At 40.0% G+C, this 22,261-nt stretch overlaps 1 protein-coding gene and 1 long non-coding RNA gene across 2 annotated transcripts; one reads left to right on the forward strand and one right to left on the reverse strand.

Moving 5' to 3' along the window:
* Nucleotides 1-2,519: 2,519 nt before the first annotated feature.
* LOC147600764 (uncharacterized) lies at nucleotides 2,520-3,989 on the reverse strand. The gene is made up of 2 exons (XR_015258540.1): nucleotides 3,865-3,989; nucleotides 2,520-3,122 (listed from the first exon to the last, which is right to left on the reverse strand). It is a non-coding gene; the product is annotated as an uncharacterized LOC147600764 (long non-coding RNA).
* A 184-nt stretch (nucleotides 3,990-4,173) lies between these two features.
* On the forward strand, nucleotides 4,174-22,051 carry AP1AR (adaptor related protein complex 1 associated regulatory protein). The gene is made up of 10 exons (XM_086747613.1): nucleotides 4,174-4,417; nucleotides 9,401-9,449; nucleotides 10,365-10,391; nucleotides 11,201-11,226; nucleotides 11,952-12,048; nucleotides 12,810-12,908; nucleotides 16,100-16,161; nucleotides 17,186-17,259; nucleotides 18,116-18,244; nucleotides 19,688-22,051. The coding sequence occupies exons 1-10, from the start codon at nucleotides 4,341-4,343 to the stop codon at nucleotides 19,951-19,953; spliced, it is 906 nt and encodes a 301-aa protein (XP_086603739.1). The 5' UTR covers nucleotides 4,174-4,340; the 3' UTR covers nucleotides 19,954-22,051.
* The last annotated feature ends 210 nt before the right edge of the window (nucleotides 22,052-22,261 follow it).

A 22,261-nucleotide genomic window follows, 5' to 3' on the forward strand; every position in this document is an offset into this window, starting at 1 on the left:
GAGCCGCAACGCACGAGCGGGCGGGCACCTGTGAGAGAAGGGGGGCTGAGCTCTTTTACCAAAAAATTGTAAATCAGGGGGAGAAATTCGATGGCTTGTCTCAGCTGAGGCAAACAGGTGCCAGCTATACAGGATTCCTTGGCTATTGATAAATCATCAACACACTGTATTAAAACAGATCCATTTTTTAAGCACAACATGCCACTGCAAATCTTTTACTAAAATTCTAGAAATTTTAGAAAACTAGAGGACCTAGTGAAGCCCTGAGGGAGCCTTGTCTGTGGTAGCTGTATTTTTCCCCAAGGTGTTGAGAGCCTGGGTGAACTGGTTTACTGATTTAAGGTTAAAAAAAAAAAAGCTGCCCCTGTATCTATTAGACAGGGGTAATTATGTTGATTAATTAAAAGGTTTAAGAGTGGATTCTCATCAGAAGAAGGAGAAAACATTTTGTACCCAGTAGTGACTGCACCATAGGACTGAGTGGTCCTTTTTGGGAAGCCCTTTGGTCGCACTGGGCGCTCCTCTTTACCGTGACCCAGTTGCCCACAATAATTCCAACAGTCTCCTGTTCCTCGAGGCTCCTCAAATTTTCTCCTCTTCTGCCTTGAAGAGCTCCGCATCCCCGTCGCCCCAAACTCCTAACAAAGGCAGCCTAAGACAGCGCACACCAGTGAAGGAGACAGCGACCGACGTAGCACCCCGTGACGGCGAGTCTTGCTCGCGTCGACTTGTCTCGCTCTGGACGTGAGTAGCGGGGCGGGATGCACGCAGGAGAAAGCAATCATAAACTGAAACGAGAGAAACAAAGACATTCTGGGTGGATAGTCCCAAAAACAAAGGTGATGTGATAAAGAGAGTTGTGAGAGGAAAAAAAAAAAAAAAAAGAAATGAAAGCAACAGGAAGGAAGTAGTAGTTGGGGAGCAGCTGTGTCTGTTCAACGGGCTGCAAAGCTGTGTGACTCCTGCTCCGTCAGGGCGCCAGGAAAAAGTCACGCCCCACAGCCGTCGCGCAAGGGCCGAGCCGCTTTCCCGTTTCTGCTGTTACCCAGTCCATTCCTCGACATCTCCGTCCTTAGTTTGGTGGCCTGTATTGCACACTCCAGGGGACTGTAGACGAAAAGGTCTCCAATTGCTCTGAAGAAATGCCTGTCAGGTTTGATGGGCTGCAACATTTCTCTTTGGGAGAGCAGCAGTATACGCCTCACCAAAAATGCCAGTTCCCTGGAAAACAGTATCATAGAATCATAGAATGGTTAGAGTTGGAAGGGACCTTCAACGGTCATCTAGTCCAACCCCCCTGCAAGGAGCTGGGACATCCCCAACCAGATCAGGTTGCTCAGAGCCCCATCCAGCCTGGCCTTGAACGATTCCAGGGATGGGGCATCCACCACCTCTCTGGGCAACCTGTTCCAGTGCTCTACAACTCTCATTGTAAAAAAATTTTTTTCTCATATCTAATCTAAACCTACCTCCTTCTAATTTAAACCCATTACCCCTTGTTCTATCACAACAGGCCCTACTGAACAGCTTCTCCCCATCTTTCCTGTAGGCCCCCTTGAGGTATTGGAAGACCGCTATCAGGTCTCCCCGGAGCCTCCTCTTCTCCAGGCTGAACAGCCCCAACTCTCTCAGCCTGTCCTCATACGAGAGGTGCTCCAGCCCTTTTATCATCTTCGTCGCCCTCCTCTGGACCTTCTCCAACTGGTCCATGTCCTTCTTGTGTTGGGGACTCCAGAACTGGACGCAGTACTCCAGGTGGGGTCTCACCAGGGCAGAGTAGAGGGGCAGAATCACCTCCCTCGACCTGCTCGCCACGCTCCTCTTGATGCAGCCCAGGATGCGGTTGGCCTTCTGGGCCGCAAGGGCGCATTGCCCGCTCATGTTGAACCTCTCGTCTACCAACACTCCCAGGTCTTTCTCCTCAGGGCTGCTCTCAATCCATTCTCCGCCCAGCCTGGATTTGTGCCTGGGATTGCCCTGACCCAGGTGCAGGACCTTGCACTTGGCCTGGTTGAACTTCATGAGGCTGGCACGGGCCCACCTCTCCAGCCTGTCCAGGTCCCTCTGGATGGCATGAGGCATCATGAGGCATCCTATATTCCAACAGTGCTTTCTGAAAGCTTTATCATATTTCTCTTGAGTCATGTCCATATGCGTCACCCTTTGTAATTAATTTCTGGTTGGGTTTTTTTCTTTCACCCTCATTCTCACTTCCTATAAGCAATCACCGTAATGCACCTTTCGAGGCTGACCTCATATTTCCAGGAAAAAAAAAAAAAATTAGAGCTCAGTTGGCATTAATTTATTACATTCCTCCCACCTTCTTCTGCTCGTCAATATTGCAGCAAGTGCCTTCTCTGGGTCCCAGAATCTGTTCAGCACCGTTAATAGCTAACTAACTTGGCAACCAGTTAACTCTTCCACGGCTGAGATACCACTCCTGGCTTCCTCAAATGAAAGGCACAAAGCACAACCACTCGTGCACGGCAGACTTCAAAGCCTCACTTTGTCAGTGCAGATGGTTCTTCAATTTTATTTTATTTTTAATCATAGCAAACAACACGGGGAACCAGCCTTTCTCACTCATAGACAGTATCCAGTATCAATGGGATCTGTATTCATCAGACATTTCAGCCGCCTTGCTGCTGCGTGAATAACGCTGGTTTTTACCATCAGCAGCTAACTTAAAGATGCCAAGGATTTCTTTTGGCTACAGGTTGCTTTGGGGTTCATTTTTGGAGTGATCTTTATGTAAATAACATCCCTGTTAACTCATGATGATGTGTGTCAGTGTGGCGATGTAATTTAAAGGCAGAGACATCAAAGATGGTGAAGGACGAGTGAGATATCTCGCTATGCCATGTAGTACCTGTGCTCCAGATATGTCTGACAGCCTGTTGGTATCTGAACGGCATTGATGGAGTTCCATCTTGATAATTTGAGGGAAACCCCTTTTTCCCCCCTTATAGTGCGATGCCTATAGCCAACAGGGGCCTTGAACTGGATTCCTCTCCTCAAAAGCGTCATTACCGGTGATGCTTCTTCATATTGGCCCTTGGAACCTTGGAATATTTTTCTTCTTTTAAATGCAGGCTACTATGAGCTCTTCTGATCTTCCATGACTACAGAAAAAGACATCCTCCAGGTTAAGGAGAAATAAGCAGAAGAATTCTAAAGTCAACAGCTAGAAGAGCTTCTTTTTCTAAGCATTAAGTTGATAGTCTTACAGTGAACACAGCCCTGTAGCTAAACCAATGAATAACTGGATAATTTCCTTTTGAAATGAAAATGAAACTATTTGAATGTTTCAATTCAAATGGCATTTCTTTTATATATTGTTTAGTTTTTATACCAAATAACCTGGCTGTGCTGTGTGCCTTCCACATCGCGTTTGTCTTGCTGTAGCTCTCAAAAACATTCATCTAGAGAACATCAAATGCGGTGTCAGTGCTGATTTTTTTTTTGTTTGTTTGTTTTCCCAGAGTTTTCAGACATTGTGGTATCTGCCAGAATCACCCTTCATAGTTCTTGTAGTTAAACCTCAGGAAAACAAATAATAGGAGCCCTTGTTGTTTAGATACTGGGTTTTGGATGAGTCACTCAAAGTGGTTACCTAATAATTTTGACAGTAAAGTATCCACCGACTTGGAAAAGTTAGGGATGAAGCAGTCTGGTGCCCTGAACCAGGGCTGGAATTACAATGGTGGGCTTTGGTTTTTTTGTAACTACGGAATTTTTGTTCAGGTACAGCTTTCAAGCTGCAGTGATCATGCGCCAAGATAGAGGATTTCACAGTATACCCTATTTCTCTTCATTGCACAAAACAGACGAGAAAATAATAGAAAAATATAAATAAAATCACACCTGTGGTATGCAGTGATGGTAATAGAGTAGATCAAGAGATGTCAGTGCTTTCTTTCCATGACAGTTTCACCTTGCTGGTATGCTTCTTTCCTTGAGACGACACCGGGAAGGGAAATAAACCTCTTCAGCGGCGATCCTGAAGGAAAAAAAGCCCCCAAAAAACCCCAAATTTGGCCGGAATGGCGGCCGCCCCCTTCCCGCCGCCCGGCGTTTTGAGCCGGGCCGGTTTTCCCGCCCCTCAGCTGGGCGGGAAGGGGCGGGGCGCGCGCTCGGGGCATGCGGCGCCCGCCTCTGCGCAGCGGCCGCCGCCATGAGGCCGTGGGCGCCGCGCCTCCGCCCGCCCCTTTGTTTCCCAGGGTCAGCGGTTGCCCCCTTCCTCCTCCTCTTCCTCCCGCCAGCTCCCGCCTTTCTCTCCTGCACGGCGGGGGCGGTTTGAACCCGCCTGGAAGGCAAGAGGAGGGGTCGCCCAGGATGCGATGGGGAACTGCTGGGCGCGGTGGTGCTGCGGGTTCTTCGTGCGGAGGGAAGGCGGCCGGCTCCAGCGCGGCGGAGGGTGAGCAGGAACCGCGGGTTCCCCCCGCTTTTCCCCTCCCTGGGGCGGGGAACTGCTCTGCCCGCCCCGCTCCGCCTTTATTTCCCTCTTCGGCGGGAGGTGAGGCGGTGTGGCGGGTCTCCGTCCCCCGCTCCCGGGGCTGGGACGGCGGGACGCGGGGTGTGAAGGGCGGGGAGTGGAAGGGAGATGGGCGCCTGACACAGGGTCCGAGTGAGGCCGGGCTGTCCCCTCCTCACCGCAGGATGGATTGAGGAGAGGAAAGAGAAAGGAAAAAAAAAAAACCAACAACCATAAAACCCAATGTCGTGTCTGCCTGGAGAGTTGGAGCTGATGAAACGCAGTCGAAAGGTTGCTCGGCTCGGTGCAGTCCGCAGGGCTGAGAGTAAAACGCTTCCGGGGGTGGTTTAGGAAAACTGGCTGTGGGGACATCCTCACTCCTTAGCCCGGTTCTAGGGTTGTGTTTTTTTTTTTTTTTTTTCCCGGAGGGAGCAGCTTAAAAAGGTTTTTCAGGTCAGGCTGCTGTGTTTGTGCTAAGGTAGTAAAACACCGTGTTTTCTGGAATGCTGTCTTGTATCTCTGTGAGTCAGAGGCTGAGGCTCTGCTGGGATAAAGGGTGACTTTTAGGGAAGACTGGGAGCAAAGTGGTCCAAATAAACTTTCAGCTATCTTGGAAATGCGTAATTGTGTCTTGTTCTGCAACACCTGGTGTACACACAGGGGAAGGATACATTACCTGTACAGGAACTTGATTTTTTTTCCATATACTTACCACTATTTGGTACTTATGTATCACTTATTTTTGACTGACGTATTAGAATTGAAGTCACTCTAGACAGGTATGCTGAGCATTTTACCTGTTGCAAACTCATGGCCTCTTATTTGGCATCACCTCTAGCAGGCAAGTCTGATGTTCTGCTTGTTCTGAAGACCTTCTAGGAATACTTTTCGGAGAAATGAGTGAAAGACAGGGACAGTGTGGAGAATACCTGCTTGTATTCTCAGTACTCGCTAGCAGAGGGTGTGAGGACATCTGAAATGCCTTGATGGCGTGCACTTAACTATCTGTTTGTTGTGTTACACTCTTGAGCAAAAAAGGTAATACTTAAAAGCTTCTTCTTTCACATGTGTGGTTTTATTTTTTTTTTTTTTTTTTTTTTTTGCTGAGTCTCAGCTCAGAGGTGAATACCCTTTTTTTTAGCAGTTGGAGGAAGTGACAATAAGTCTCTGGCAGTATGTACTTATCCTTTAAATGATTGCTTTGGTTGTGGGGTCTCTTTGGTCTTCTATTTTCTCCCTCCAACTACTTTTAACTGACTTATTAACTATCTTAGGAGCACTGGATAGGAGACAGAGTCCTAAAAGATACAAGATGGTCTTGGCTGTAACAGCAAATTCTAGTTATCGTTTATCTTTTCCTTTAGTGTAAAGTGACTATTACCTGTAGATTTTGTTGGTTTTATCCTTTGTGTTCTTTTTTTTTCTTGTTTGTTTGCAATACTCTGTTACCCTTTTTGTATATTCATTGGTGTTTACAGTGTCATGGGTTCTCCTACTTGGTTTTGGGGCATGTTTGGTTCACGAAGCATTGTTTGTTAGTTTCCTGCCACACGGTTTGGTTGTCTCCAAGTGGTTTTCAGCAGATGGTTGCTGGAGTTACTGACTTACTCACCAGACTTCATCGTGTGTTTTGGTGCCTTTCATGCAACTACCGGCTTACTGATTGCTTGGGTTTTAGAACGGCAAATGTGAATACCGATGCACAGAATTATGAGGAATGCTGTTCTCTTAAATGGCAGGGAATTAATGAAGAAATTTTCATGAGCATACTCTCAAAGGAGAACTTTTCCGTGACGGCTTAGCTATTCATACAGGCATGTACTGCTGCTGTTAGACCAATACCAGACTGTCCTTACCAGTGAAATAAGTCTTACTCTGCTGTTGCAATGTTAAACGTACATCTCTTCAGCTGTTGCACAGCCTGTGGGGAAAGTCTTAGGAAAATGAAATGATAATGCAAAAAACGCGCTCTTCCAGCTGAAGGGGCTGCAGCTCTTTGGGTTGGCTCTTGAGCCTGAACCTGGAATATCGTATATGGGGATGGCTTTATGAAAAAAAGATCATCAGTGCTACTTCTTGCAGAGAGCTGGCACGTGTCTGAGATCATCTTCGTTTGCTGGGTGTGCTGGTACTTTACACAACAGTGTTGGAGCAATTTAGGTATTTTCCTTCCACTGCTTGGTGGGAAGGGCAGGGAATTGCGTTAAAGCAAGACTGCAGAATGTGTCTTAAAAATTTTGCAAGTTCTTAAGTTAGATTGCTACCAAATTCTGCAGATTTGGCTACTTCTGGAGCAGCATAATGTAATATTGTAGCTTATCAAGTTAATTGTGATAATTTTATTCACTCAGATTCTGCCCCCCCTCCAATTAGTGCTTCATTATTCTCAGATGCTCCATGTAAACTCAGAATTAAATAGTTAAGTTAACAGTTTTCATCAAGTGTTTGAGTATCCTGCAAGATTATAAATTGTCTTTGCTTGGAATTGTGCTTAAAATCTTTGAGATTTATGTATTAATTGCTGCAATGATTTTAGAGTTTGTGTGGAGCATGTGTAGAGAGAAATGAAACACCAAAACCTTCTTTAGTGTAGCATAAGTTTAACTTTCTGTAAAAATACAAACTTTCAGTGGTAATTTATTTTTTTTTTTAAGTGGTTGTCCTTATGCTTCAGCTGAAATGGTTTTTGCTCAAAGTACTACAAGCTGCAGCCATAATTAGAAAGTAGTTCATAGCTAATTAGTCAGTATATTGGACCATAAGCATTCCTCTTTACTCCTAGAGGAGTGTTTAAAAGAAGAAGGTGGGTATGGGAAAGAAGAACAAATATAATTTGACTCTAGGGTATTTGTTTGGTTAGCTTGAGAGGGGTTATAATGTAGAAAAACTGAAACAATTCTTTTGGTCTAGTGTGGAAAAAGTAATTTTAACTCATGCCCTGGTTTTAATAGATGAAATGTCCATTTTTAGTGTCTTCTTTTCCCCACGCATAATCTGTATAAATTTGGTGGTTTTTTTTTTTTTAATAGAAGATTATAATGTGACTTTGCTTAGAAGGATAATAAAGCATATATATGTATGGAGTGCTGAAAAGTTAGTCTCTGATAGCTTTCCATCTTTGAAGACTGATCTGACAGTCTCTCTAGGTCCTGTGGCCTGTTAGCTGAACTGTTTTCTCTAGTGCCTATCAAACCTAAATGTTTCTCAGGTCTGTTTTAGAAGATAAAGAAATAGTAGAGCTTAAAGGAGAACAATAAAAGCTGTAAGCATTTTAATAGGTTACTCTTTTATTTCAATTGAACTTGTTGTGTGGGGGTGTGAAGTTGATGGGTCTTCCATGTCTGTCCGTAATGACCTCAGTCTTCTGTAGTTGCTCTGGGATTTGATGGCTCAAACCCTGCACAGGATTAGGTCTGCTGTTGTTGAGTCCCAGTTCAGCAGGTAGCGGAAAGCGTAGGTCTTTCCTGAAGTGTCGTTGCTGTCAGGCTATTTGTCACTACATTTAGTGAATTTGCACTGCATTGTCTCACTTTTCTGTATATTTACTGGTCCGTTCTTGCAACGAATCTTCTAGCAGTTATGTGTTTGCCAAGTTGAGCGTAATTTAAGTTAGCGCTTGACGCCGTGAACTGGAATTGCACTTCTGTTAACAGGGCTAGTCCTGAGACAATTTCCTGTGACTGTTGTATTAAATTAGGTTCTTAATGGTATTGGCTGCTGCACACCCAAGTGTTACATGGAGGTAGCAGTGAAATTACTTGAAGTGTTCCTGCCACGTGTCCCGATTATACTTGCGATGTAGTGCATGAATTGCAGTGGCTTTCATCTCTGGTGTCATAGCAGTGAATCAGCTGGAAGCTGTTCTTCAGTGGCAGCTATGCACGGCGAGGTATGCTGCTGTACAGGAGGGAAGGTTCCGCAACAAGTTGCCAAAAACGTGATGGAGATGAAATACACTATCTGATTAAAAAAATTCAGATTTTGGCTGGTGCGTTGCTTTTAGTACAGTAGAAGGAGGTGTTGGTTGCAAGTACAGAAACTTCTTTTGTGCCAACATAGAAATGCCTGAAGCCCTGGGTTTATTCTTGGTATCAGTCAGCACTTGCAACTGGAAACCCTGTTCTTTGAAAACAGTTCGATGAAATGGGTGTTGTGCTGAGGCGCCAGTGTACGTGTGGATGTTGTTTTGGATGATAGCCAAACCTCATTCACTAGCTAAAATACATTCTGGTAACTTAATACTGTGTTGTTTTCTATAGAGGACAGTGTTAAGACAGTTAAGGAATCAAGGAGGAGACTGGTTCCCTGTATAAAATTGCACACTGCAAGTATCTTTTTTCTAGTTGAAAAGCATTGTCTTGACCTGTTTGGAGACATTTTTCTCGATGGTCCGACCTTCTAGCTGTGCCAAGCTGTCAAAATCGTAGAATCAGAGAATAGTTTGGGTTGGAAGGGAACCTTTAAAGGTCACCTAGTCCAACCCCCCTGCAAAGAGCAGGGACAGGTATTGCTTAACGCTGTTGTTGTACAAGATGTGATGCTGGTAAAGAGGGAAGTGCCATGGTGAGCATTTTCAGAAATTGGCTGGAATAATGTTTTTTGAGAAAAATTTATTTAAGGTATTGCAGAATACACTAAATGCCTGTAAATAACAAGTCTAGCATCCTGGTAACTCATTTATTATTTGAGGGTGTTGGTGTTTCCTCCTGTTCTATAGAAGATATCTACATGCTTTTGCATCTTTCAGCTGTGGTAGTGATGCAGAGTGCAGGTTAACAAGTAAATGTATTTAATACATGAAGATTTAATTTTTTTTTTTTAAATACTTAATGTATTTCAAAAGCTATTGAAAATCATCAGGCTTGTTTTCCTTCTGCTGTGAGTTAGAGAGTATTCTGTAGTGTAACTGTAGACTTATTTTTCCAGATCCAAGTATTTTAGAACGTGTTCAACAGGAGAACACTTCACTATAGAGGTGAGTGCTTACATTTCTAGTGATTTTTTTTTTTTTTTTAAAGTGGAAAAAAGCTAAATTCTAGCAATACCTCTATCACCTCTTGCAGTTTCTGTGCACTGAAGTATTGTGAGTTATTCCAGATGCTGCACTGGGTGGCAAGATAGTGGTTCTTATAGCACCCCAGAACATTAATACTTCATCTCACTTAACCTGTCATTTGGAAAGAAGACAAGTATCTGTTGTGATCTGATACTCAGCACCAGAGCAGTCTAAAGTCTGCCTATTGCTTCTTTCACCAGTGGGAGTGATTTTTTTTTTTTTTTTTTCCCTCCTGCCTGTGGTGGATCCCCATGCCCAGCTATCTCCTGAGTAGCAAAAACCTGCCCATCAGCCCTGTCCCCACTTCATATGCTGAGCATGGTGTCACGTGGTATGGACTGGCCCTTGGGCTAATTTGGGGAACCCATCCCAGCTGTTGGGTAGTTAGTAAACTATCCCAGCTGTGTCCCCCAGCCACAGGTGCCTCCAGCTCCTCTCCTAGCTCAGGTGACAATGAACTGTATCCTAGCTGGAACCAGGACAGATTAACAGAATTACTAGCAATCTTATAAGCTAATGAGATCTTGTTTTTTTTATCAGGGTCCTCATGTAAGTTGTAGTGAAATACATGAATGTTTTTTTTCATTTTGGCTTTTCTCCTTTTAGGAGAATTTTATCTTTAAGAAAAGAAACATTGGTAAGAAGATGGGTTCTACTCTGGAAGTAATATTTTATCTGAAAGTAGAGGCTTCCATAAGTGGTGCTACGGTCCCACTGTTATCACTGGAGAAGTGTTTTTACAAGACAGATTAAATATGTAATTATATTTGCTGTATGTGTTTAGTGAGTTGTTATGTTGAATTGTAAAGATTGTTTGTTTATTTTTCTCTGCAGTTTGAGAACCTAGTGGAAAGTGATGAGGTAGGTACTTGGATCATAACATGAAACCTGGTAGTACAATCCTTAAAAACTGTTCCGAGATCTGTATCTTCCTCCCACTTAATGCTATGTGATAGGCTTAACCTGTAAAGTGTTTTTCCTTTTGAGTTTTGCTTGCTCTAGGAATGAATATTTAATATTTGGGGAGAGATTAAGACCTAAGAGAAGGGAAGACTGGCTGAGGGGAGTATGGGAAGTAACCCTTTTAGGAAGAGAGCGCTATGAACTTCAGGAAGGCAAAAATAAAAGAAGAAAGAGGGAGGGAAAAAGGAGGGGGGGAAGATTTGAAGGAGAACTTGCTTGTTGTATAACTCTTGTATAAGACTCAGCAAATGCTGTCTGAGAGCATATATGGAATTGGTTTGCTCTGTGAAAGTAAGTTGTGGGAGTCCTCTGCCTTTACAATTATGGGTAAACTGGCTAAACAGTACTTGAGAAAAACAGGAGTTGGTCTTAAAACTTCACTCTTATAAATTAAATACATCTTTATAATAAGCAGCATGCATACCACATTTTTAATACTCTTCCTTGTATTTAAAAACATGAGGACTAATAGTTTGGTTCCTGAAATACACCACCAAAATATTTGTTTTGAGTTGGACATACCTATTTGCTTTGCTTAGGCACTTGAGTTGCATGACAAGATTTTTTTTTTTTTAGATTCCAGTTTAAAACAAGGGATTTCCTCCCCCGACTGTAAAACCAATATATGATTTCATATTGGTTTTTTCGCCATCTTAAAACTGATTGATGGGATTCTAAAAAACTGACTTTTTTTTTTTTTTTATTAGGGGGAAAGCCCAGGAAGCAATCACAGGTGAGACTTCAAGATTCAGGATCTCTCTTTCCCTCTGCTTTCTCACTGTGACTATTAAATTGTTCAGAATTTTTGTCACAACCCTTTCTGTCTCTTCAGTTGTCAGAAAATTTTCGTGCGCGTGTTAGTATTTACATAAGCAGTAGAAACTTAGAGGTCTGGTCTCTGGAAACGTATGAAAGCACTGAAGTGTATGCTTTGGTCGTCTAATTATGGACATTTTGTATTTAAGTTTGATAGTTCGCAAAATGTTGTTCCCTTTCAGTGGTCCCAAAGAAGTGATACAGCCAACGTTGTAATTATTATCATGCTTTTGTGTTCTTGTTTGTTAGATGCATAAAAGCAGACATAAAGTAGGGAAAAGGTGTGAAAGGGGAACAATTTACAATTCAGAGACCAAAACCAGTAAGAAAAAGTGGTATTTACACTGCAATGATATTAACCATTCTATTCCGATAGTTCTGTTAGCAAACAATCTTTTGAAAATATGCTTTTTATAAAAAACAAAAAAATCTTTTGTAAGTGTAAGGAGAGACAGTGTTGTCTTGAGTGAACTGGAACTTTGGAGCTCTGTTCTCAGGGGGAGCGGGCCAAAAGCACAGCTTGTTGAATTGACATTAAAGGACCAGTCAAGAAAGGCTGTACGGATATGTTTAAGTGTACATTAGGGTTGTCGTGCATAAAAAATAAATGAAGTCTTTTTTGTGTTTCTCCTGTGCTTTTAGACCTCTGACTGAGGAAGAAATTGCTGACTTGAAAGACAGACATTACGACTCCATTGCTGAAAAGCAGAGAGTTGTTGATTTGAAACTTCAGTCCGAGGTAAGCGGTTTCAATGACTAGTATGGTATGGATAGTTTTTCTTGTACGGTAGTTAAGACCAACCAAGAACACAAGGAGATTCCATTTGCATTAACGAAACAATTGGGTTTTGTTCATCAGTTGGTATTTTTTTTAGTTTACAAGATGCACAAAGAGATTGCTGTGCATTTAAGCTGGTATCAGAGATGGCTGCTTTTTGATAGCCTCTTAGCTGAAGCACTGAATGAATAGACTGACTCTCTGAGATCAGTTAAAGTAAAACTTTTTTTTTACACAAAAGGCAAAATGGGGAGTATACGTGATTCAACTTTTCTTGATTTTTTCCAGAGCTTTTCTTAAGGAAAAAAAATAATTTGTCGTGTTGTTGCAGTGTGTTGCAGCAATTAATGGAATGTGATGTGGACTACAAGATAGAAATTGAGAATGATTTTTAATAAAGTACTAATGAAAGATGCAACTGAAAAGATTTAAGTCCTTCACTGTGCAATTCATGATAAAATGCAAGATGCATTTACAGCAGTTTACTAGTAATGATGTTTATTCAATAGGATAATGTTGAGTTATCTGAATTTCTTGGGATGTTTGGTGGGGGGAAGCGGTTAGATTCAGTTAAAGATGGGAATTGTTTTAGCTGTAGTCAATTTTATTTTATTTTTATTTTCTAGTAGCTCTTCTTTTGTTTTATTTAACTTATGGCTTTATTCATAGGAAGATAGATAGGTTCTGCTTTTGTTAACCATTACTATTTTGTTCATATACAGTTAGCCTTACAAGAGGAGAAGTTAAGAATAGAAGAGGAGGCTTTATATGCTGCACAACGTGAAGCAGCCAGGGCAGCAAAGCAGAAAAAGCTCTTGGAGGTGAGGGGAAAAAAAGACCCCAATATATATCAGAGCTTCTGTTCTGTTTCTATGTATGCAGACTTTCCTAATACCCTTGACATCTCAGGAAATGTAATGAGGAAATTGCTTTGGCTTGTAAATTCCAGTAGAGAAAGAATGACCCGATTTGAAAGTACAGCTGACTGGAACAGCTGAAAATGATCAGAATTGTTTGAAGCAGCTTATGTTGCTGAGTATAGATTTTGAACGAGATACATTATTTAAATATATAATTAGCTTAACAGACTTCTTACATGGTCTGGAAGTTACTGATCTTCAATGTAAAGTGATGTGTGATGGTTTTCTAGTTAAAAACCCCTGAAATTAAGCACACATTATGACATCACTTAGACTTGTAAAGTGTACTTCTTATATTTGTGCATTGTGTATTGATTGTTCCTGTATCTCTGTGGTTTGTGTTAACGTGAAGATAGGTGCTTCCAAGTCATCTGAATTTACTGTTGACCCTGCCTGGAGCAGGAGGTTGGACTAGATGACCTCCTGAGGTCCCTTCCAACCTGAGCTGTTCTGTCACCTTTGTCATTTGTATGTGTAGTAGCCAAAGTCCAGTAATGACTTAACAGTATAGTCTTTGCTTATTTAATGTATCTGTGCCTATTTTCAGGTGTCTGGTGTCCATGCTTTTGGAGTTGGGTCAAGCAAAACAAAAGCCATGTTTTGTTTTCCTGCCTTTTCAAAAACAGATGCTGTTCTATATCCCAATAGCTTTTATTACTGGTGGTTTTCATGTCGCAGTTCAGAGTTACTTATTATTAATGCATTTAATATTTTCACTGTGTTAATAAGCTATCAAAGTATGTGTTCTCACACAAATTTCCAGTTGCCAGAAATGTGTATGTTAAAAAGAACAATTTCACTTCTTACTGTCTGTCCATCCATCCGTAATGTGTGTGGCTGCAGTTGTAGCATGTTCAAGGAAACAGTCTACTAGACATGTGATATGTGTTCAATTAGAAATAATTCTTCAAAATTTCAGATTTAGACTAATGGAAAAAATTGGAAATCTACCATAGGCATAGGGGAAATCTTTAACCTTAATGTATTGTCTATATTCAGAAGACAGGGAATTGAAAGTTGTTACTTTCAGACTAATAGTGATGACGGAGTTTTGATCTAATATTTATGTTGCTAAGTATAGGTCTCATTGCACATTTCTTGCTCTATGCTCTTGTCATGTGGTATGGGAGGGTTAATGCTTTCTGACCCCCTCTTGCCTGCCTTTTTAAAACATTTTTGGTCTATATAAAGTTAGCAAAAGTAGATTTTTCATGGCTTTAACTGATTTTTGTACAAGTTCAATGCTGGAAAAGGTATTTTTGTTGTCATTCGGTGTTTTAATAGGCACCTCTTAGAGTCAGGACCAAAAATAGAATGCATTACAGAGATTTTTATTTCCTTCTCTTTTAAAATTAGTACCACTTATCCCCTCTACAGACCAGTCCCTCCCCATCCTCAACCCATAAGGATTGTAAGGATTTCTAAGGAAGCCTTTTTGTGTAGATACCCACCAAGCATTTAACCTTTCTAAATAACCTGGAAGCCATTTTTGAATACATAACTCATCTCTTCGCTGTTTGTGGGCATAAGTCTTCCAAATGAGAAAATGGCTTTTTCACTGCAGGTGTGGCATCTCTTTGAAACTCATTTGGCATGCTGATGTTGCCGTAGTAAATGTCAGGTTTTGTAACAGCAGAGAATTTTAATATATGTGTATCCTGGAACTTACAGTGCTAGATATTTGTATGTGACCTGGCAAAATGGGTAGATAATTTAAATTTGATATTAGGTGGGTATGGGAATCTTAAAAGAAAATTGTTGCCTATGTCAGTAACATTTTTACAGACTTGTTAACTATGTTAGTGACAAATTCCTGTCTCTTTCTGCGTACTGAAGTCTTCTCACCTATAACCACCATTAAGTGATATTTTTGCTTCTTCTACACCTCCCATTTCCTTACTGGTTTCAATCTACTTATTCTGATACTTATTTAAATTCTCGAGATGGAAAGTGTGCCAAGAAACAAAGCCATAGCCGTTGCGGAATTGAAAAATACTAAGTGATCCAATGCAGTTATCTCGCAAGACCGTTTACCGAGCAAGGAGTGATGCTTAGATGAAGTTCAAGTTGACATTAAAAATTCTGGTTTATTCATCCCTGCTTTTCTTCTGCAGGAACATATCCATTAAAGCTGAAAATAGATTCTTCAGAAAATACAGTAGCTAGATACATCAGACTTGTCTATAAAATTAACTCGTTCATTTTTATCTCAGTCTTTGTCATAGGCAGTGAACAATTACTGCTTCATACTGATTTATCTTTATTCACATAGTTGATGTGCCCAGTTTTTATGCTCGGATTTTTTTCAAGGCAGGGAAAAGAAACTTGAGACAACTTAAGCTGTTTAAACCCTAAAACATAAGCAGAACCGTACTTCCTTGTTGTTCCTCTTGTAACTAGAAAATAAGTGCATTTATGGCTTGCGTTTTGAATTTTTCATTCTGTTCTTGCCTGGTGATACCATGAAAGCTTTCTGCCTTCAGAGTGCAGAAGCTTGGCCCAGCAAGATGACAAAGCTCTTATTAATATAAATGAAGCGCTTGGTGCCGATACAGACATCCAGAGAAGGGGGCAGCTTTGCTTTGTACAAGCGTAAAAGCACTTGTGGGAAATATTTCTTTTTAAATGGATGGTAGGCTGACTGTTTTTGCACACAAAGCAAAACAAATCAAATGTAACCCAGGTGTTAGTTGTGTGTTGGAGATACCTATGGTTTAAGACAACAGAGGAGAGGAGAGATGCAATCGTGAATGAGGTGGTGTTCACATGTTTCTAGACAAATGGATGCCTCTTCTTTGTGTGTGCATAAAATAAAATGAAAATGTTGAGGGCTTTATTCACCAAACTACCTTATTTTAAATGGAGAGATTTCTGAGGTTAAGAACAATACTTGCATGTAACAGTCTCTTCAGTATAATTAAATTTGATCTTTCTTTGAATGGAAATCAAGTCTTTTCCTGACTGGTACTTAGACTGCTGCAAGGATTAGGACAGTACTCCTAATGTCGCAGTTAAGGGAATGCTTAGTGTATTGAGTATGTCACTCCAAGCAATTGTTGAAAAAGCTGAATGCACTCTACTTCTTTCAATAGCAACGTAGACAGCAAAGGATAACACAGAGAGCGCATGCCGTTAATAACGGAGAATATCAAAGGTAAGATACACAATTTTATTAATGATAATTGAGAGCCATGATGGTGTTTACTCCTGTCTCTCATCTGTCCTTCACAAAAAAAAAGTTTTCCTAACCTTGCATACTCAGTATTTTTAAGTCAGCTGTTCTCATTGATTGCTGTTTCCTTAACACCAAATAGTTACTGAATGCAAACTAGTTACCATTAGTCTGCAAAATTAGAGGGTAGATTGCATTTGTTCTGGTTTTCACTGTAGTTATTAGTCTGATACATGCAAAATTGAACCTACTCCCAGCTACTTGCATATATATATATACACATATATATATATATGCACAGATAAAATCTAGTGGTCTATATTTACAAGGTGTTTATATGTAAAATCTCGGCTTATATAAAAATATTTTTATTATTCAGAACCTTATTTGAAATGCTCAGTAGAAATACAAGCTAATCAAATGATTTACATAGTCTGCCTGTTTTTTCAGTAGTAGTATTCATTTAATTCTCTTCACTCCCACCTTCTGTGTTCAGTCTTGGGGAGGAAAAAAAAGAAACTAACTCTAAGCTCAAACACCTGTTTTTGAATGGGAGACAAGGAAAATAGGAGGGATTTGCAGTTAGGGATGTGCAGTTAGAAAAAGAGCTGTGAAAATAGAGGTTTTATGGCATGAGTAGGAACAAGAGAGATTATAGAAACAAAGGACTGCAGTAGCAGAATTTGACTATATTAGTTCAAGAAGGAATTTAAAATTAAGGGGGCATTAGCTGAAGTGACAAAGGATGAGAGGGGAAAGAGTTGTTCTGTGCCAGAAGTAATTCATTTTTAACTGAAAATACTACTAAAAATTGAGCAAAAGCTCAGAGTGGGAGAGCATGTGATGAGGAATGGAAAGGCATTTTGTAGATCATTTAATAAAGGTTTTGGTTGAAGGTGTATATGCTTTATAGCTTGGAACTGGGTGGGGAGGCATGTGGATTAACATGTCACAGCATCCTTAGAGGTTTATAAAGCTAAAAACAATATGTGCATTGTTCTTACAGCTCTGTGGCTGAGGAAGATGTTGATTCTTTCTTACGAAATACAAAATTTCCATATGAAGCCTTCCGAAGTAGTAGTAAGTCTTCCTTTTCTCATGTCATGTCTTGAAATGTTGGCTGACTCTGAGGAGCACGGAGTGCTATTTCTTTTTCTAGATGAACATCATTTATTTATATTTTTATATGTCCACACACACATGTATATAATGTGTATATGTGTAAGTATTAAAAAAAATCTTTAGAGAAACTAATCCTTGATGCTTCAAGTGTTTGAAAAGCACAGCATACGCAACTTGTGCTGCAGCCATTCGAGTTCTCAAAGGCAAGTTCTATAAGCAAGCAAGTCCTGTGCATGGATTTTACTTTACTGAGGCTTTCCAGCCATCTTTCTGGAGGCAATATCAATGCAGTGAACTTTTCCTGTAAAGCCTAACTGTATATTAAAAGATGCAAATATGTGTGTATATAGCTTTTTTCATAATGTCTTAGCAAAATAATTAGAACTATACCGTTGGTTATTTTTTCCTAATGAAGCACAAGCCAAGATTTGGCTGCCTATGTTGAAAAATTTCACTAACAATTTAGAGGAGAACAATTTTATGAACTTAGATCCGTAAGTTTTGATGACAGTATGTGTTAGTCACTAAGAAGTTAGAGGACTGATGGTAATTCTTGGAAAACACTGCTTGTAGTTTGGGGTTCTTTTGTAGGGAGTGTTGGTTTTTTTTGTTGTTTTCTTTTTTTTCAAGTCTTTACACAAGTCCAGTCTGTAGTTAGCTTATAGCTAACTAAATTCCTCTATAGTTCCAATTAGACGGTATTGCTAAATGTCCTCTTGTAATATCACAGTGATTTTGACAATTAAAAACCTGCTGTGTACTCTTTGAAGTGATGGATGAAGTGCTTTTTCCAGTAACTTTTTTTTTTATATAGGACTTTCATCTGATGCCACAGTGCTGACGCCCAACACAGAGAGCAGTTGTGACTTAATGACCAAAACCAAATCGACGAGTGGAAATGACGACAGCACTTCATTAGATTTAGAGTGGGAAGATGAAGAAGGTATTCAATTTCATTCTGAAATTACAAGTTAAAAATACTCATGGTTTAAATCGTGTTGATTGTATATTTGTCATTTTGAAAAGGAAAAGTGATTTAAAACTGAATTCTGATAGAATTTCTGTCAAGTGTGTAAGGATTAAACTGTAAATTATTTTTACCTAGAAAATTGCTTGTTTTGATCAATATGGTTATCTGTCTAATAAACGAATTAATTTCTTTGGATCCTTCAGTAAATATCTTTTCCTGCATTTTGTGGAACTGACATGTAAACTCACAGCAGAACTAATGGTAAAGAAATGCTGCCCTCTTGTGAGCCAGTAGCAGAAGGAACAGTTAGTTTGAAAATGTGAAATTTGGTCAGGAGTCTGACTGAAGTATTTTGGCAAGCCTTACTTCTTTAAACCCTAATTACTTTTATTGTAATTTCTACTGGAAACTTAGGTCTACATTCCAGGTGAGTATCCCAACTATTCTGATTGCTGCTGCTGTTTGTTATTACATCTTTTCAGTAAATCTACAAAAGCTCTTGTCTTTGTTTCAAAGTTAATCCAGGATTTTGAGACCTTGACTCTTGAAAAGCTCACCAAAAATAAGCTTGGATTTTTTTTAGGCAATGCATAGCATTTTTTTTTTTCCTTGAATAGAGTATTTTTGACAGCCTGTGTGTAGTTTATATGTTTAGCACTGTCAAGAACGCTAAAACGTCTAGTTCAGAAGTCTGTTTTGAAAGACTTAACTTTCACAGATTTACCCAGAAATATGCAACATCTTCTGTTAGCTAGTGTGTGGCAAGAGCTATTAGTGTTCTAGTGGAAATTAAGCTAGGGCAGGGTCATGTATGGTGAAGTATGCTGGATTTTACATTGGGAATAATTAGCCCCAGTGCAGAAACGGTGTTCTGGGAACTCTATGTTCTGCACCATGCTTAAGAAGTGGTAAAATTGCATTCTGTATTTTTAACAGATTGAGTTGTCCTCCCACTCTCATGTGTTAGCTTAATGTAATCTTTCTAAATAACTATAGTCATTTATGGTCTAGTCCTCACTTTCACTGTTAGTAGACCAAGGTATACGGGGGCTGAACATAAAGTAGAGAAGAACTAGTGTTTTGAAAGGGTATAAGGCTTAAAAAAACCTACTAAGAGTAGTAACAAAAGATTACATAGCTTGACTGAAAAGTTGCCAAATTAGGGGGTTCTTAACAGGAAATGCCCAGGTCCTGACCTAGGCGCGATGATGTACTACTAACGGTAGTGTGTAACCGTTATCTAATGGTAGTACTGAAATGGCATTGTGGATTGGAGCTGTCTGAGCACGGCAGATGCATAGTTTGTGCCCTGCTACAAAAAGTATTATGTTTTTATTGTTTTTTTCTGATGTTCTCGCACAAACATAAAGGTACTTCCCTCAGAATTGTATCTCATAAACCTGTCTTAACTCACAGGCATGAACAGAATGATTCCCATGAGAGAACGCTCCAAAACAGAAGAAGACATACTCCGGGCGGCACTGAAATTTAATAGCAAGAAGACAGGAAGTAATCCAGCTTCAGCCTCTGACGATTCTAACGGACTGGAGTGGGAGAATGACTTTGTTAGCGCCGAAATGGATGATAACGGCAATTCAGAATATGCCGGATTTGTAAATCCTGTATTAGATCTGTCTTCATCAGATGTAAGGATATCTGATTCTGATCATCAAGACAGATAGTGAAACGGCGTGGCCCTTCTTTATGACCAAATGTTGAAAAGTGAAAAGGAATGTACAAGATCAATTAGCTCTTCGATAAGGTGGTTCCTTTTTTCTTATAAATTGATCAGCAAGGAATGGGAATGACTTGCTATCTGAATTAATTCAGAATTAAGTGCAATTTTATCATCTACCTTCTAAACTTTTATGGAAACTTGGATGATTCTGTTGTGTATATTTCTGGGTATCTGGATTTAATATAAAATTATCTGCACTAATTTAAGCTTCATAGCTTGATGTATCTATATTTTAACTAGCCTTTTTTTTCTGGATGATGTTTCTACTGATTTTGTTTTTAAAATCGATCATTGGCCTAACATCTATCTCAGAAACTGTCTTATATAATTTATCTAATACTTGAATATAGAAAAACAATTTTAAAAAAATGTTTGTTTCCAGTATGTGCTTTTTGACTTGTTCTTTAGCTATTTAGAGGGTGTACTTAGCCAGCTGCAAAGCACATTTCACACATCGTAAGTTGCAGTTTTGCCCTGTCTAGCTTATAGCCTTCCTAGCCTTGTTGTCCCCTTTCCATTTATTTTATTTATGTTTTTATTACTTTAAGCTAAGCACAGTTAACATCAATAAACGTAGTATAAATCATTGGGTTAGGTAAGATACTGTCTTGTATAATATGCCAGACTTAGTGTGTGCTAGATAGGGAAACTACTATAAAAATTATGTGTGAAACTGGAAATTTTAACCAGTGTCTAGTGGAGAACTGGGAGGACCAATGTCTTGACCACCCCTCCGCCCCCAAACAGACCAACATCTGTTTAGTTACTGAAAAGCAACGTTCTCTGAGTGAACTGAGGGAGGGATGATTGCTGTGCTGCTGGGGTGGGAAGACAAGAACCTGAAGACTGAATTCTGATGTTTGCATCTGAAAAAGGAAAAAGAAGTTCAAGTTGCGAAACTGTGCTCTAGCTTTCCTGTGCCTCTGAACTGGATGGTTAATACTGCTAATATGGACTGAAAGTCCAGGAGGTGTTCAGTTACTGCAAATCTGGTGTGATGTGTTGTGCGGTCTCCCCGGATATTTAGTGTTAAGTTACACTTTTTAGAAAAAGGAAAAGCTCATTGGAGAGAATGTGAAAAACACTTGTGGATTTCAAGGTTTCCCCAAAGTTTCAGTAAAGCCATTCTACTCTACTGTTACTTTGTCTATCTGTCTTGTTTTTCCCTGAAAAAAAGGGGGACGGGGCGAAACTTCACTGCTGTGGAGTAAAAGCAACATGCTGTGTTAATTAGTAAATATGCATCATCAGAAGAGCCGATTTTGTTGGTGAAAGTTTTGTCACTGTTTTACCTAATCTGAGCCTGTGTGTAATATTGGGGGCACTACAGTGTGGTCCTCTGCATGAAAACTTGAAGAAAAATACTGCACACTTGGATTAAATATGTACAAATACCAACACTAATGAATGGATAGATCTTGTTGATAACATTCCGTTTCTTACTTTAAAGTGTAACTATGCCATTGAAAATATCTTAATATAATTATCTACATTTGCAATGCCTGTAATAAGCTTTAAAATTTGTACACACAAAATGTATTTTTTTTGGGGTTTGGCATAAGCTACTTATGTGTGACTTCTCCTGAACATTTATTTGTAGAATATATTCCTGTGGAAAGGAAGGCAGCTTGCTCAACATGTAAATAACGAGTTTTTTACCTGCTGAAACTGTCACCCTGCACCCTGTCACTGCTGTTCTGACCAGTGAACATGAGGTTAACTTGTCCTGACCATGCTTTGAGGAAGTAAACTAGCTGCTGGTCCTGCTTGTAGAATGAACAAGCAGTTAAGGAAAAGGAGGCTGACTCCCAGCTGGAGACGTTTACTGTGACGGGCATGTTCTGTAGCCATGGTTAATAGCACGCGGCTTTTCAGAGTTCACCACACTGAGTGACTTCCGAAGTTATGGTCAATATTTGTGGCAATTTAAGAAACAGAAAGAGTATATAAAGAGCTCATGTGAAATGATTCACCAGTACTGTAAAATGCATATCTGTACAATTTTAAAAGTAATTAAAACTTCTGGTATGTCTTAACATTCAGCACTGGTTTATATGTCGTTGCTGGTTTAGTACCTGCCGTATTGTCATACACGGTGAAAGCAGTGTGTGAAAATGCATTGTTAAAATGTTACCCAAAGCTACCTATGCGTCAGCTAACTAGGGAGGTTTTAACTAAATAATTAGTTATGTCTTTATCTAATGAATTCCAAAACATCCCTCCTTGAGACCCTAGTGCTTTGGAAGGGAAGC

The sequence above is a fragment of the Chlamydotis macqueenii genome, chromosome 4 (assembly GCF_036417535.1).
Source record: "Chlamydotis macqueenii isolate bChlMac1 chromosome 4, bChlMac1.mat, whole genome shotgun sequence".
Lineage (NCBI taxonomy): Eukaryota > Metazoa > Chordata > Aves > Otidiformes > Otididae > Chlamydotis > Chlamydotis macqueenii.